Source organism: Pygoscelis adeliae, unplaced genomic scaffold, assembly GCF_000699105.1.
Source record: "Pygoscelis adeliae isolate BGI_AS28 unplaced genomic scaffold, ASM69910v1 Scaffold66, whole genome shotgun sequence".
Lineage (NCBI taxonomy): Eukaryota > Metazoa > Chordata > Aves > Sphenisciformes > Spheniscidae > Pygoscelis > Pygoscelis adeliae.
Window position 1 is genome coordinate 4,716,849 of NW_008825167.1, and position 15,059 is coordinate 4,731,907.

Below are 15,059 nucleotides of genomic sequence, written 5' to 3' on the forward strand. Positions count from 1 at the left end.
GCAGGACTTTTTTGCTGAGACACCACAAAGAATTAATCTTAGCACACAGGAGTATATGGATGTATGCCTTTCCTTTTGCTTTTTACTGCTCTTAGATGTCTGTCGGGACTCTAGGTGTTAAACAGAGGTGCCAATAGTTCCTTTCTCCTATTTTACCTTGATATAACCTTGAGTACAGAAATGATGTATCAGCAAGGAGATGCGACACTAGAAACTTATATACAAAAAGCCGTATTGCAGTTTAGGCAAACATGTATTGTTAAAATCCTTCTTTCCAAGGTGAAGTAACATCGTTCTTTGTTGTCACACCATGTCATACAAATTTAAAAGTTGGTTTGCTGTAGGTAGCTACTCAGTGTTTCTGTTCCAAAATAAGAAAAATTTCACAGGCAGAAATATCACTCTGTCTCTGAGTGGGATTGATGTCTAATGCAGACTGAAAGCAGTAAGACATGTAATCAAGAGGCTGAGCTATTTGGCCCTGCTGTGAAGCGTTGAGGGTGGGAGAAGTGAATCGCTCCTAAACATCGAGTTTTTTTGCAGGGCTGGAACCCCAGTCACCTCCAAAAGCACCGGTGGGGAAGACATCAGTAGGATCAGCTCCACTGAGCTCCCATGCCCAGCTGAAAGGGAATGAAGACGAACTTGATCCAACCTGTGCAGCTGCCACACTGAAACTTATTAGAGACAAACTATCAAAGTTACCACGTCCACATGCCAGGTTACCTTTGTTTTACTTCTTGTAGACACCTCTTGCTCTTACTTGTATTTATTAGTCATGAAAGCACACAGAAAAGCGCTTATGAACTAGGCTAGCTGCTAAGGCTGTCCTGGTTTCATTTTGAAGTTACAGTTCTTTTACTGACATGTACATTCAGTGCTTAATTTTGGGGATTTTGGTAGTGATTGCACCAGCTCTTAAGGAATCTTTTACTACTCAGTTTAGGTTTTATTTGGTGTAAATGGCCTCTATGAAAAAATAAAACGTTTCCTTCTGTCCTAACAAAAAAAAGGCATCCCCGTTTATTGGAGTAGTTTTTGATTTGCAACTAAACAGAACATATCCTAATACTAGATTAGAAAGTAGTTGCAACCATCTCTTGGTTCCTAGTGACTTATGCTGGTAGTGCTGCCTGGAGGTGTGTTTTGCTGGTTCCAAAGACGTATTTGTTGTCAGCCCTATTCAAAGCTTGGTGAAACTCCAGCCTTGTCTAGCATTTATCTGTGATTTGGGGATGAGATTGGAGTAATCTGCTTAGTGGCATGTTCCTGAAAAGACACTTCTGCACTGACCAGGAAAGCCCCCAAAACCTAGCAAGCTGGAATGTAATCTCAGAAAGAGAAAGGGGGTTGCTTCATTAGAACTCTGAAGTTTGGAGCATTCAGGTGTACGTTTCTATTTTTAATCTCTAAAAAGTTTAATGTTTCAGTAAGGTAACTAAGGCCATTTGCAGCTCTATCAGTGAATAGCCAAGGTCTCCACAGTAGTGCTCTGGTTTTTGAGGACTAATGAATTCTGTAGTGGTGTTGCACAATGAGTATTATAAGTCTGCAAGTCTGCAATTTCGTCAACAAAAACAAAGACTGCCATCTGTGTGACTGCCATGCAAACATGGGCATGAGTTTACAGAAGCAAGATATTTCTAAAAATGGTTTGCCACATCAGTAGCTCTTGTTACAGTACAGCGTGCGTGATCCACTACTGCCCCTGTTAGATCTCAAGGCTTCTACACCCATGGTATAACACATTTTATCTAGCTTTGGCTGAATGTGCGGTTAAGCTTCATGGTGCAGTGTGCTGTACTTAGAGAGCGTGGTGTTATGGTCTGTATCCTTTTAAAAAAAAAAAAAAGACAACCCTGTAAAGGTAATTGTAGTCCTAGATGTAAGATAATATTAGCATTGGTGTGAAAATCTAATAAAAAAAGAGAAAAAGTTGTTGTGATCATTGCTGTTCTGTATTGACTTTTCATCAATTTTCTCCAGTGACTCTGCAACTACTGAGCCAGCAGCTTTGGAAGAGCCTGACAGTAAGAGAAGAAAACTAGAAGAAGAAAGAGCTAAAGCTCCCCTCATGCCTTTTGGATTAGATCTTCACTACTGGGGACAGGATCAGCCAAGTGCTGGGAAGATTCTCAAGTAATGCTCTTTTTCTTTTAAGGCAAATTAAACAAATATATAGATTTACTTGTACTCAGAGGTCATGCAGTGGGGTGACTGCTATTTCTTTTGATAATTACTTTTCTTCTTTCCCTTGTGCTGTAGGACCCATAAACAAAGTCAGAAATTCTATCTTAAAATGTTATTTGTTTTGAGAAGATGTGATACTAATTAAATATCCTTTGATGCTTCAAAGCACATTTTTTTCTGCTCTTTCATGTTTGTATATTATTTGCAGCATGGCATCACTTACTCCAATTTAAATTGGTACCTCATTATGCAAAATGCTGTGCAAGTGCATGATAGACGGTCCCTCTGCTGGGGCCTTTACGGCCTAAATAAACAGCAGACAAGGTAGGAGAAAGACTGGGGAAGGTGTCGGGGGTATTTTTCCTGACTTTACAGAGTGGTAACTGAGGAAATTGATACGCTTGTTCAGTCACAGAAGAGCTAGGTGGCAGTTACAGGATTTGAATTTGGATATCTCACTTTCCATTCTTGTCTGGGAAGGTTCTGTGTTTCTTGGACACGAAGCGTTGCTGGCTATGGGAACGCTTTAGCAATGCCGGGGAGTACAGATTGTAGGTATAGATCAGAACTTGTTTCTAGCAGTCAGTTTTTAAAACCCCTTTTTAGCACTAGTATTTTTATATGAAAGCAAAGGACTTTACGTGCAAAGTCCTCCCTCTATGTATAAATTTCATTTAAGTCCACCAGAACTTTAGTATCAGTGTGTACCATACCTGGCTTGGAAAAGGCAAAAACGATTGACTGGCTGGGTTGCAAATCAAACTCATATATTCTCAGCAGTATTACTTTAACTTAGTTTGTTTTCTTATCAAAACAAACAAAAAAACCCAACCCGTGATCGCAGTGTGAAGACAGTGTTTGCAGAAAAAAAAAAGAGGAAAGCGTTGCCCCTGTACCTGATTGCATAAAATGCTGAATATGTTTTAAATTGTTGAAAGCCAGTGAAATCTGATACATAACAGTGCTTTAACACAGTCACTCCAAGCTTTGGATTCTGTCTGGTGTGGTGTAAGCTCTTCAAAGCCTATAAAATGGTTAAGATTTTCAGCAGGGCTTTAAGAAGCATTTGTCTGTGATAATGCCAAAAAGGTAGTAAGGCTTTATTTTACATTGCAAATGAGTTATTCAAGTCATAAGTGAAATCAGAAGCATATTTCACTGCCTGTCTGCCTTGTGCTGTACTGTTTTATTTTTATGCTTTCCAATAAAATAGAGGGCATGCTTCTGAACCTTATAGTCTATAACTACAGATATGCCAATCTAACTGAAGATAATTTAAGTAACTCTGCACACAAAATACCATTGACCGCTGGATATAAAAAACATTTATTGAGAAATTAGGGTAGTCATTGGCCAACTCCTTTAACTTTTCTATATGCAAGCATACTGTCTGTAGAGGATGCCTAGGAAAAAAAAAACAAACCCAAAAACCAGACAAGAAGTATGGAATGTGTATAGAATTTGAATTTTTAAAATCTGAGGTGGAAAAGTCTTTCCCCTTCACCTATTTAACACTACACTTACTTAATTACAGCATTTACAATAAATTAAGATTTTGATAGTGAGAATGTAGCTACCAGGAAGATGATGTTCTAAAGAAGTTCTGTTTAGCTGGTAAATGGTGAACCGTCACCTTCTCTAGAAGGTGACGGTAACTGTGGGCTTTACAGAAAGTTTGAGCCAAACCATTTTCCCCGCTTCTGCCTTCACTCACACAACTCATTAAGCTAGTTTAAGAACTCTTAAAATGAGTTTATAAAGCTGTAGTAGTACCTTTTTTTTTTTGGGGGGGGGGGGGAGGTGGGTGTATGCTGAACAGTGTTGTACTGTGTGGAGACTGCTATGCCAGCTTAACCAACTATTTTGGATAGCATGGGCCTTCCAAACTCATCTACCCTCCTCCTTGAATTAAATTAGCTTACTTTTAGGATCCGAGTAAATTAGCTGGTGCAGCGCTTTTTATGACTGTGACTAGGATATTTGAATTAGCTTATTTAGTGTTTGCTCCAGGATCTCTGTATGCATCATACTGGTTTTAGAATTTATATTTACTCAAGCTTTTTGATAAGCTTCCCATCATCTTAGGAATGAAGTTGATATAAATTTGTTGAAAGAGTGCAACAATTCTCCAGGAGCAGGACTTTCTTTTAGATTTCAGTTAACCATTACTTGTCTCTTATTCCTCCTAATGTACAGCTATGTAATTTCCATAAAAGCCTCTGTTATTTGTCTAGATCTGTAATGCTCTTTCTATGAGCGTGAGGTGTTGATCTTCTAGTTGATTTTCTGTTCCCCTTTTGATCCCTCTTACAGAAAGGTTTTATTTGTCACATGCATCATTTTTTCAAACAAAGATCTCATGTTCTGCCTTTTTAAAGAGTTGCTTAAATTACAACAGCAGGAAATCAGAAAACTTTGGGATTTAGCACCGTTTTGTTCTTTTCTCACCTGCTTGTAAGTCATGCTGGGAGAAAATAATTTATATGCTTGTAGTAAACAATAATATTTATTAATATCTGTGCAGGAATCAGGCTATTTTAAGTCTAGTTCCCAAATACTGATCAATGATACATAGAGTAAAACATAATTTTCATTTCCTTGAGATTTGTTCGATGCAGATTTTTTGGGGGGGAAGTCAAAATATTAAATAGAGCTATTTCCTAATTGGAACGGTTGGCATGCACAACTGTTAAATGCTTCTTCATTCTCATGTAACTGTAATTTGATAATTTAGGGGGGGAGGGAAGTTCAGACCACCAAAGGACATGAGAATTTTCCTAAAAGATTCAGTAAGACTCCTTTGCACATAGAAATCCTGCATGGTGTCTTTTTAGGAATGGTTTCTCCTCCTTGTGTCTGTGAGGTTAGTAACAGAGCTAGCAGCCAGGTGTGTTTTCAGGATTGTATTAAAACTAAGCAAATAAGAAATTTATTTCATTCTTTCATTTACTATTGTACAATCTTGCCACATAATTTCTGAAGCTGAAATACTCTACCATTCAAACATTTGAGTGAAGTCATATAGGTGTATTTTAAAGATTCTTAGAGCTTTTTTGTTTAGGCTATAGTTTGCAGAATTGTGTGCTTGAAAACTTTTTTAACCAAAAATTGTGGAAACATATTTCAGTGTTTAATGTTAAACTAGCCTCCACTATAACTCTTTTGCCTTTATCCCCTAATTTACCAGAAGAAAGTTATTTGTACTTTATGGCAAGTTAGAATTTTTCTGGCACTAGCGAGGTATATTGAATGAAGAAATTATTGGATAGCATGAATCTCTTTAACAAGGATTTTGCTTGTTGAACATTTTTCTGATGATTTGGCAAATCACAGAATGGCTTTGAAATTGCTTAATCCCTTTCTTTAATGTAGTTCTAATCTCTTTACATAGTTTTAAGTGGTCAACTATTGCAGTAAAACCAGCAGCTATATATGTTGTAGGTTACGAAGGCCAGATAATTCCCTCCACTTTTTTTTTTTTTCCTTGTCATCTGCTGAAACTTGCTTGGATAAAATTCATCAAAACTCTTCAGGCCCACTAAAGTAATTCTTTAAGTATTGGCTTATGTGCTTTGCTGAATTGAGATCGTTGTGATTAGTGAAGCCAGTGTTCATGTATATATGGCTCTGCAGTCTACAGAAGGCAAAGTCTCAGAAGTAGGAATGACACCCAAGGATATTAACGAGTGAGGGGAATTGGATATGGATAAAGAAAATCCTCTCAAATCAGTCTGGGACTGATTGGGTGGAAGAGCTATGTGGAAGAAAGGGACTGTAAAGTGTCCTTTATGAATTTTAAGTCCTTATCAAGACACCTATCATCTAGGTATCTCCATTTTGCTTGTAATAAGCAGCAGACATGCAGGCTGGATTTTTTTTGCTTAGTTTAGCTGTATTTTTTCTCTTTTAACTTCATATTTCCTTAATTTTGGGATGGGATTGTTGTTGTTTAACTTCAGATGTCTTAAATTTAGATATCTAAGCTTAAGCTGGTCACCCTAATTTCTTTTTATGATTTGGAGAAAGAAATATTTACCATCAGAGGGACAGTCATTGCGTCCTAAGATTAGCATGTAAAATGAGTCAGGTAATTTCTCTCTGGGGTTGCCTGTTTCTCATTATAGACTATTGGCAGCCTAGGGTGGCTAAAATGAAATGATATGAATACTGTTGAGAAAATTTGAAAATGCTACACCACTCAAGGGTCCTTGCTCCCCTTCTCTCCCACTCACCACATCCACTGGCGTGGTACTAATCGTCTTTACACCTGATTAACAAAGAGCGTATTTGCCTATATGTGTCTGTAAATATAGGTAAGATCTCTAATTTTAAAATAGATTTTCAATGGATTATCTTAATTTCCTAGAGGAACACACCGTAAGTTTCTCAGACTTACGGACACTGTATAGGAGAACCTGGAAGAAAGAATCTCTGTGAGGCTCGGCTGATCATTTGCTCTCTTCCTTGGTCCAAGTCTATTGCAACATACTCTGATTTCAGCTTCTGCTTCTCTGCTGCTACAGGCATACAGCTGCCAGGAATAAGATCAGACAAGTTAAGATCAAACTGTTTCCTCCCTGGTCTATCTTCTGCGTTTAATCATAGAAGTATTTTGTTATGAAGAATGTTAACTACAAAGTTACGCACTGATACTGGATATCGGATAACTTACTCTGAATGTCAGATCGCAAACTAGAGCTAAGACTTGTAATAGGTTAGCAGGTTAAACAAGAAATCAATACTTGGTGATATTTTAAAAACATCTTCATAATATAAGAGTCATAGGAAAGAATGGTAGATTCCTAGGTTTTTCTAATTCACTAGTAAAGGTTCCCTTCCTTTTACATGTAAGTTTACCACGGGATGATACTGGCATCTTTGTGTGTTTTCTTACAACTTTGTCTGTGAATAATTTTCATTCGTTGTTTTCCCAGATTTACTTCTGAGCATCGATTTTGGGCACCCAGTGAAGTAGAGGAAGAGGTGGAAAATAAAGAAATAACTGAAATGTTAAAAACTAGATATATAACATTTGCTGGCAAGTTTGAACCAGTGAAACATAAATGTCGAGCACCAATGCCTGATGGAAGTCTGTGTGAAAGACAAGATCGTATTAAGGTGGGCACCAAGTAACATAACTTCCAGGATATGTGCTATGTGGAGAAGATCTCAATAAAACATGTCCGTAAAAGTTTATTTCACATTGTAAATATAGCTCAAGGCAGTGAAAGAAAATTGTCTCTGGAGAAGTTTGCTGTTGATATGTGCTTCATATGGGAAGCATCCTTTCTATAAGGAAGCTGTAAACTTTTAAAGAACTCTCAAATATTTTTGGCATTCATCATAGGTATTTATATTATATTTATTACTGTGATGTTTGAGTACCTGACAGTGAAGCAGAGACAGTTAGTTGTTTGCCAAAAAGTTTTCCTCATTTAGAGGCATATTTGATATTAACTGTTTTTAGAAATGTGGGTGTCTGAGGGGCAAAGAGATTTTATTTACAAATTAGGATTTATGAAAGCTAAGTCATACACAGCCTCAAATTATAAGCCCTATTGAACAGAAATACTTTGCTTGAATAATTTGTTCTAATATCCCTGTTCTTCCTGTGTTACCTGAGATTGAAGGACCTGAATGCACTAAAACACTTTAAACGGGATTGTTACAGGATAGGGATATACCAAAAACAACAGAATACAACGCAGCATTGGTGCCCTGGTTCCAGAGTTGACAGGATGTGCTACCTGGCCTCTTGAAATTGGATATTCGTATCACAAAGAGCTTATTTCTTTGAGATTCTGAATATATTAAACACATGATGTTTATGGGATCCTGGTGCTTTCTAAGGGGGACTGGGGATCAAGTGTAAAGTTTTGTTCCTTGATTCCAGTGTCTGGCTGTCCTGGTTTCGGCAGGGATACAGTTAATTTCCTTCCTAGTAGCTGGTACAGTGCTGTGTTTTGGATTTAGGATGGGAACAAAATTGATAAGGCACCGATGTTTTAGTTGTTGCTAGGTAAGGCTTACACTAGCCAAGGACTTTTTAGTTTTCCATGCTCTACCGACTGAGAAGGCTGGAGGTACACAAGAAGCTGGGAGGGGGCACAGCCAAACTGGCCAAAGGGACATTCCATACCATGGGACGTCATGCTCAGTACATAAACGGGGGGAAGCTGGCCGGGGGGGGCCGCTGCTCGGGGACTGGCTGGGCATCGGTCGGCGGGTGGTGAGCAATTGCACTGTGCATCACTTGCTTTGTGTATTATTATTCTTGTTATTATATTATTATTATCATCATCATTTTATTTCAGTTATTAAACTGTTTTTATCTCAACCCACGAGTTTTTCTCACTTCTACTCTTCCAATTCTCTCCCCCACCCCATTGGGTGGGGGGGAGTGAGCGAGCGGCTGCGTGGTGCTTAGTTGCCGACTGAGGTTAAGCCACAACACTGGCTAAATTTAAGCTATGTTGAATAACACGTAAGCAATTTCTTCTCATTCAGAAGTTTTGAGATTTTTTTTTTTCCTTTTCTTTCTGAAGTGTCCTTTCCATGGAAAGATAATTCCCCGGGATGAATCTGGGATTCCCATTAATGCAGAGGACAGAGCCAGAGAAGAAAAGATGCGGTTTGAGAAGCAAGCGGCTCAGCCAGGTTTGTGCCTGCATAACATCTTTAAAAAAAAAAAAAAAAAAGTAAAAAAAAAGTAAAAATATTAGACAGAGGTGGGAGATAAGCTTTACAGGTAAGCGTAATATCTTTATTGTATATGTGTTTGTATACATATTGTATCCAATATTTACAATATATATTTACAATCTATACAATAATTGTATACAATTATCTATACAATAATTGTATAGATTGTATCTACATTGTATCTCTACATTATGTATATTGCATCTACAATATATTGTATCTACATTGCATCTATATATTGTATCTATATATAGATACAGTGTAGATACAAGTTGGACAACAATCTCAGTATACAGTTGGACACCAAAACTTGGCTACCAGGAGGAAGAGACCCGATTCTTTTGTTGCTAGAGGCACAGATTGAGGTCCGCAGAACTGGATCATATTTCTGTTTTGCTCCTAACCCCATTCTCTCATTTAAATTCCTATTGATTTTAATTTGCAGATCATTTGCAGTGATTCTTGCTTATGTGGTAAATACGGATGCACGTGTACACAGAATAAGGTTAACATTGTGTTTATTTCCAATAGTTATCACAATGTTAACACTTCTCAGATGAATTATAGCCTTTATAGAATCATAGAATAGTTTGGATTGGAAGGGACCTCTAGTCCAACCCCCCTGCCGTGGGCAGGGACATCTTCAACTAGATCAGGTTGCTCACAGCCCCGTCCAACCTGACCTGGAATGTTTCCAGGGATGGGGCATCCACCACCTCTCTGGGCAACCTGTGCAGTGTTTCACCACCCTCAGCATAAAAAATTTCTTCCTTATATCTAGTCTGAATCTACCCCCACTTTGGTTTAAAGCCATTCCCCCTTGTCCTGTCACAACAGGCCCTGCTAAAAAGTTTGCCACCATCTTTTTTATAAGCCCCCTTGAAGTACTGATGGGCTGCAATAAGGTCTCCCCAGAGCCTTCTCTTCTCCAGGCTGAACAACCCCAACTCTCTCAGCCTTTCTTCATAGGGGAGGTGTTCCATCCCCCTGATCATTTTTGTGACCCTCTTCTGGACCTGCTCCAACAGGCCCGTGTCTTTCTTATGCTGAGGGCTCCAGAGCTGGACACAGTACTGCAGGTGGGGTCTCACCAGAGCAGAGTAGAGGGGCAGGATCACCTCCCTTGACCTACTGGCCACACTGCTTTTGATGGAATATGTTTATTAAGGACAATTAAACCTACTTCCTGGGAAATGCTCGACAGCAACTGTTCCCATGCTTCTGAAAAGAAGTCATGTAATCTTGCTGATCCCTAACAGTTGTGATTTACGTAATGTAATGATAATATTATTAGGATCACTGTGTTACCACAAATATTGGCAGAGTGGTTTTTTTGTCACAATGCGGGAATTTTTTTTTCCTATATCTGTTAATATCCATCATATTCTGTATTTCCTATATCTACTCATTTACTACTTGTGTTTTGGAAGGAGAATTCTTGGCCTTGTTGTGCTGTGCATCTGTGCAGCATCGCTAGAAAATAGTCTAAAGTAGGGAAGCCCTCACCTTGGGCTTCACTTTTTTGGCATTAGAACTAGTCTGGATGTTCTAATAGGCATGATGTTTGTGATGGGCTTGAGGAAGGGAGCAAGCTGACCCGTGCTGTTTAGTTGTTTACAGTTTACTGTGCAATACTCTGGATTTTGTTTTTAAAAAATGGGGATGGACAACAAAACTAATGGCCTTCTCCTTGGATCCTGGCTGTTACTTTCAGGTGTGGAATGTTCTGGAGGGAAGGCTCATCCTTCCCCAAGATTATTTGGACATTTTTAGGCAGGATAAAGCTCTGGACTGCTAGGTAAGGAATGCAGGCAATGAGAAAGACAGCAAGCAATGAATACACAGGCAGGAAGACTCCCAAGGGAATAAGAGACTTTTTTGCAATAGTACAACTAAGCCTCATTAGTTATGGACAGAAGGTAGATTTTCACAGAGCGCTGGAGGGACTGCAACCAGGAAGCTACTGGAAGTTGATGGGACTGCAAAGCAAGATGGGACAGAGGGATCTACCCAGCGAAGACATAGTGTATAATTGGAGGGGACAGATTTGTTTTCAAAGCTTTTATTTCATCTGCCTTCCTTCAACACGTCTTAATTCTCTCTGTTTTAAGCTATTTATTCTAGGTGAGTAGTCTGCATTCTAATTAAACTTACCCATAGGCTTTATCATTTTGATATCTTGTAGTATACTCCCTTTAAGGAGTTAGTTCTCTCTTAAGCTCTGACTCAATATTTTACCAGTTTCACAGTCATATGTATTATTAATGAGGCTACTGAACCTTCCACGAAACCCCTTCAGAGCATAAAGAACAGCTGTTGATCTGTTATACAAAAAGCTCTATGTCGAATGAATGTGCATTTAGACACACAACTGACCCACCCATATTTGGGTTTCCTTTAATCCATGTTTGGCCATCTTCGAATGACTATGCTTGGCAATTACCAACACCACGCGACTGCAGCAGTTACTGCTCACCTTCTGGTGTCTGCATGTGCTGAAGTGCTACGTTTGCAGGCAGTTTCCATCCTTGTCCAGGTGGAGTGAAGTGCTCTAAGCTGGCATCCAGCCAGCAGCATGGGCACAGTTGGACTGTCACAGCGAAACCAGGCTGAAGTGCTGATGTTCTGCTAAAAAGGGAAGCTCCCAATTCAGTTATAGCAAACTAAAACTAGCAAATTAAACTAGTAGGTGTTCTTGAGGGACTGGTTTCTAACTAGAAACTAATACTCTGGTATAAAAATCACTTGCGCTGAAACATATTGATTTTTTTTTTTTTCTGTGAAATTGCCATTGCTGGAGGCTAGACATAATATTTATTTTTATTACAGTGTCAGCTCGGTGTTGTTAGAGGCTTCTCACCTCTGGCCCACAAGGATGTGTATGTTAGTCCCAAACCAGTGTTGACATTGCTGCGTTGCATTATTGAGTGCGGTTGTTAAGCTGAGATGTCATACAAAGGTCCATCCATCTGGCTGGGGAGATACTGAACAAGCCATGGCACTTAATTTATTGGACAAAACCTTACAGGTTTCTAAAGCCATATGTATACCAGGTGTCACTAAATACTTCTATCCCCTGCTTTTTGTTGCTTTCTTTTTTTCTGTGCCTCAGTGTTTTTATATTTTTTTTATAATATTTTCATCAACCTTTTAAAATGGTCTTTAGTTTGTTTATTTTGGGCTTGTGGTTGGGGGCGGGGTGGTTCATTGGTTTGCATTGGGGTTTGTTTTTATTTTACAAAGGACTTGAAGCAAGTCTGAGCAGTGCTGCTATGGAAAATATACAAATGGGGACCCACTCTGTACAGTAAGTGCTTTGGTCATTTGCTAATGATGACAGCTTGAAAAATGCCAAACATTAAAATTTGGGGAACAGTTGCCTGGTTAAATTGCACCAGAATTCTTCCTACATCTTTTTCCTATTGGATGGCAGGTTTATTTTCATCCTTGTGTGGTTGAAGGGGAGAACAATTATGTAAAAGTAATACAGTTCGTGTGATAATGACTATGTTTTGACAACACTGTCATTGTTATTATGGAGCATTTTTTAACTTAGTATAAAATTTTAAACTCTAGCTAATGTCCACAAAATGGTGCTTTGGGCTCTTTGGTCCTGAAACAATGAATCAGGTGGGATTACGCTGACCTGCTAATCTGCAGTGTTCATCCTTTTCCAATAGTTCGCACACAGGAGCAAATTAAGTGCCTATTTTTTGTGTCAACCCTGAAGAGTATCTGGTTTTTCAGCCCTTAGTGACTTGTTAACAAACAGGTATCAGGACAGGCTGGTGAAGGCAGGCCGCTGGCCAGTCAGATGTGAAATAGCATCTCTTTACTAACTACAGTATTGATTCCCGCCTACCCTTGCAAACTGTGTAATTTTCTTTTCCCTGCTGCTAAACTCAGTAACAATGTATGAAGAGCTTTAGGGGCCCATCAATGCTCAAAAAGGCTGCTCTTCCCTGGCATTCTATTGATTTTTCTCAAAGGCTTTTAAATTGCTCCTTCATTTTACTCAAATGCTCATTTCATCTCTACTGGATGCCGGCATTTTTTCGTTGTGTTTAAACAATTGCTTCATTCACTGGGTTCCTAAACTGTGACGCCTTCTTATTACTGGGAGATAAACTGTTTAGACAGTTTTCCTTAATCTTGGATTAATCGTTCCTGTATCTGAATTGTGCTGTTCTGTATTCCTTCACTTCAAAAAAAAAAAAAAAAAAAAAAAAAAAGTAATTGCTTCATTCACTGGGTTCCTAAACTGTGACGCCTTCTTATTACTGGGAGATAAACTGTTTAGACAGTTTTCCTTAATCTTGGATTAATCGTTCCTGTATCTGAATTGTGCTGTTCTGTATTCCTTCACTTCAAAAAAAAAAAAAAAAAAAAGTCTGTGAGGTTTTACGATCTATCAAGTATATGTGTTCTATTTTCTCCCTCTATACTTCTGCTCAGTTCTTGCACAGCTTCATTTTCCTCGTGCTTTTGGTGTGTTGGATTTTAATCAGTCCTTGCTTTCATGTATCATAGTAGGTTAGATCTAACCTTTCCTTGGAAAATTGCTCTGGTATTCCTGAACGTCATGTTGTTAAGTGGGGACATTGCCTCTGACCTTCCTGAAATGTTACTGCCAGTATTTGTCACACTCAGTGGCCATCTTGGTATATAAGTGAAACTGTATAGTCATTTAGGACTCTCTATTTTTCTATATCTACATCGATGTTACATAAGGGTAGTAGACATCGGGTGTTACAATTTCTGCAGGCAAGAAAGGCTGACTGACATATGGGAAACTGTATGACAAATGACTGGCAATTACTGGTTGTTAAAATACAGAATTCTGACATTTATGCTGAGTTTGGACCATGTTACTCTTTGAAGTGGTGCTTGCTACATTTTTTCCCAAATCATATGCTCAAAATCTTTATAATGCAATGCTATTTTTCTAAATTTCCACTTGAAGATATCCATCCTCTAGCCACATTTTTACTTTCTATTTCGTACTATGTTACCTTGTTCTGATATGCAAGACTCTAAAGGTGAAAGACCGCTGCTTCCTCAAAGAGTTCACAGTCAAAATTGTTCATGCTTTTTCCCATGGTGGCATCTATGATCAGAATCCATTTACAGTGTATGGTTGGATTCTGAAGCATTAAGGTTTTGATAAAACTGTAAAACAAGTTTTTGATGAGATAAATTAACTCCTGTGTGATTGTCAAGAGAAGAAACTTGATTGAGATAATTAAACTGAGGAAGTGTGGGATACTTAAAAAGTAGTGTCTTTTTCAGATGCAAAATTGGGCTCATGGCAACAGGGTCATGTTGTCTTATTCAAGAATGCTATTTAGGTGTCAGACACCAGTTCATGTTTTGAAGCAAATATGATTCTTTGATGCAGAAAAGTTACAAAGTTGTCACCCCCACTCTGCTCAAAAGTTGACGTATTCCATTTTTTTTAGGTTTATTTTTAAGCTTATTCAGAATTTCTTTCTGGAGAGAAGTTCCTCGGCTACATTGTTGGCATTTTGTTCAATTTCTAAATAATAATCACTGTGTTTATGTCACCTCTCCTACATGGAAGAGTTTCCTTGGAATTTTGCTGCTGTGCTACTGCGAAAACTTGACTTAAGTCTTCCTACAGAACAGTTTTATCTACAACAGCTAATAATAGATACTAATCCTAGACTGGCAGGGCTTTTTCATCAAGATCTGTCATTTTGGCTAACTGCTTTAGCCTCCCCTTTCTTTGTATATGCAACTTACAGCATAGTGACTCTGCCCTCACCTAGCGGTGACGAGAACCTGTACCTTAGGAGACTGCAAATTCTACCTGGGTTTGGAGTTTCAAAGTGCATGCTTTTTCTTTTAAACAGAGTGGCGAGATCCAGAATTCATGAGAGAAGTTGAAGCAGCTACAGGAATGGATCTTGGTTCCTCTAAAAACAATGGAAAAGGAGGGAAAAAGAAAGGGAAGAAGAAAAAATATCCAAATCTGACAGACCTGAAGCAGCAGGCTAATACTTCTCGTTCCCGGCTTGAGAAGAAAGTCTTCAATAAGTAAGATGCTTACGTTCTCTAAAGCCTGTTAAATTGCTGTTTCCCTTTGTTTCAACGGTACTTTCTGTTTCTGCATTAATGTGCACTTACTAAAGAACTTTCTTTGCTAA

At 38.6% G+C, this 15,059-nt stretch overlaps 1 protein-coding gene across 1 annotated transcript in view; it reads left to right on the forward strand.

Annotated features, from left to right (window-relative positions):
* The window catches only part of UVSSA (UV-stimulated scaffold protein A), a 77,964-nt gene that overhangs the window by 52,577 nt on the left and 10,328 nt on the right, over positions 1 to 15,059 (forward strand). The window contains exons 12-16 of the mRNA XM_009328874.1: positions 544 to 721; positions 1,987 to 2,139; positions 7,125 to 7,308; positions 8,736 to 8,847; positions 14,766 to 14,949. Of these exons, the coding sequence (XP_009327149.1) occupies positions 544 to 721; positions 1,987 to 2,139; positions 7,125 to 7,308; positions 8,736 to 8,847; positions 14,766 to 14,949 (811 nt within the window). The remainder of the gene's footprint in view (positions 1 to 543; positions 722 to 1,986; positions 2,140 to 7,124; positions 7,309 to 8,735; positions 8,848 to 14,765; positions 14,950 to 15,059) is intronic.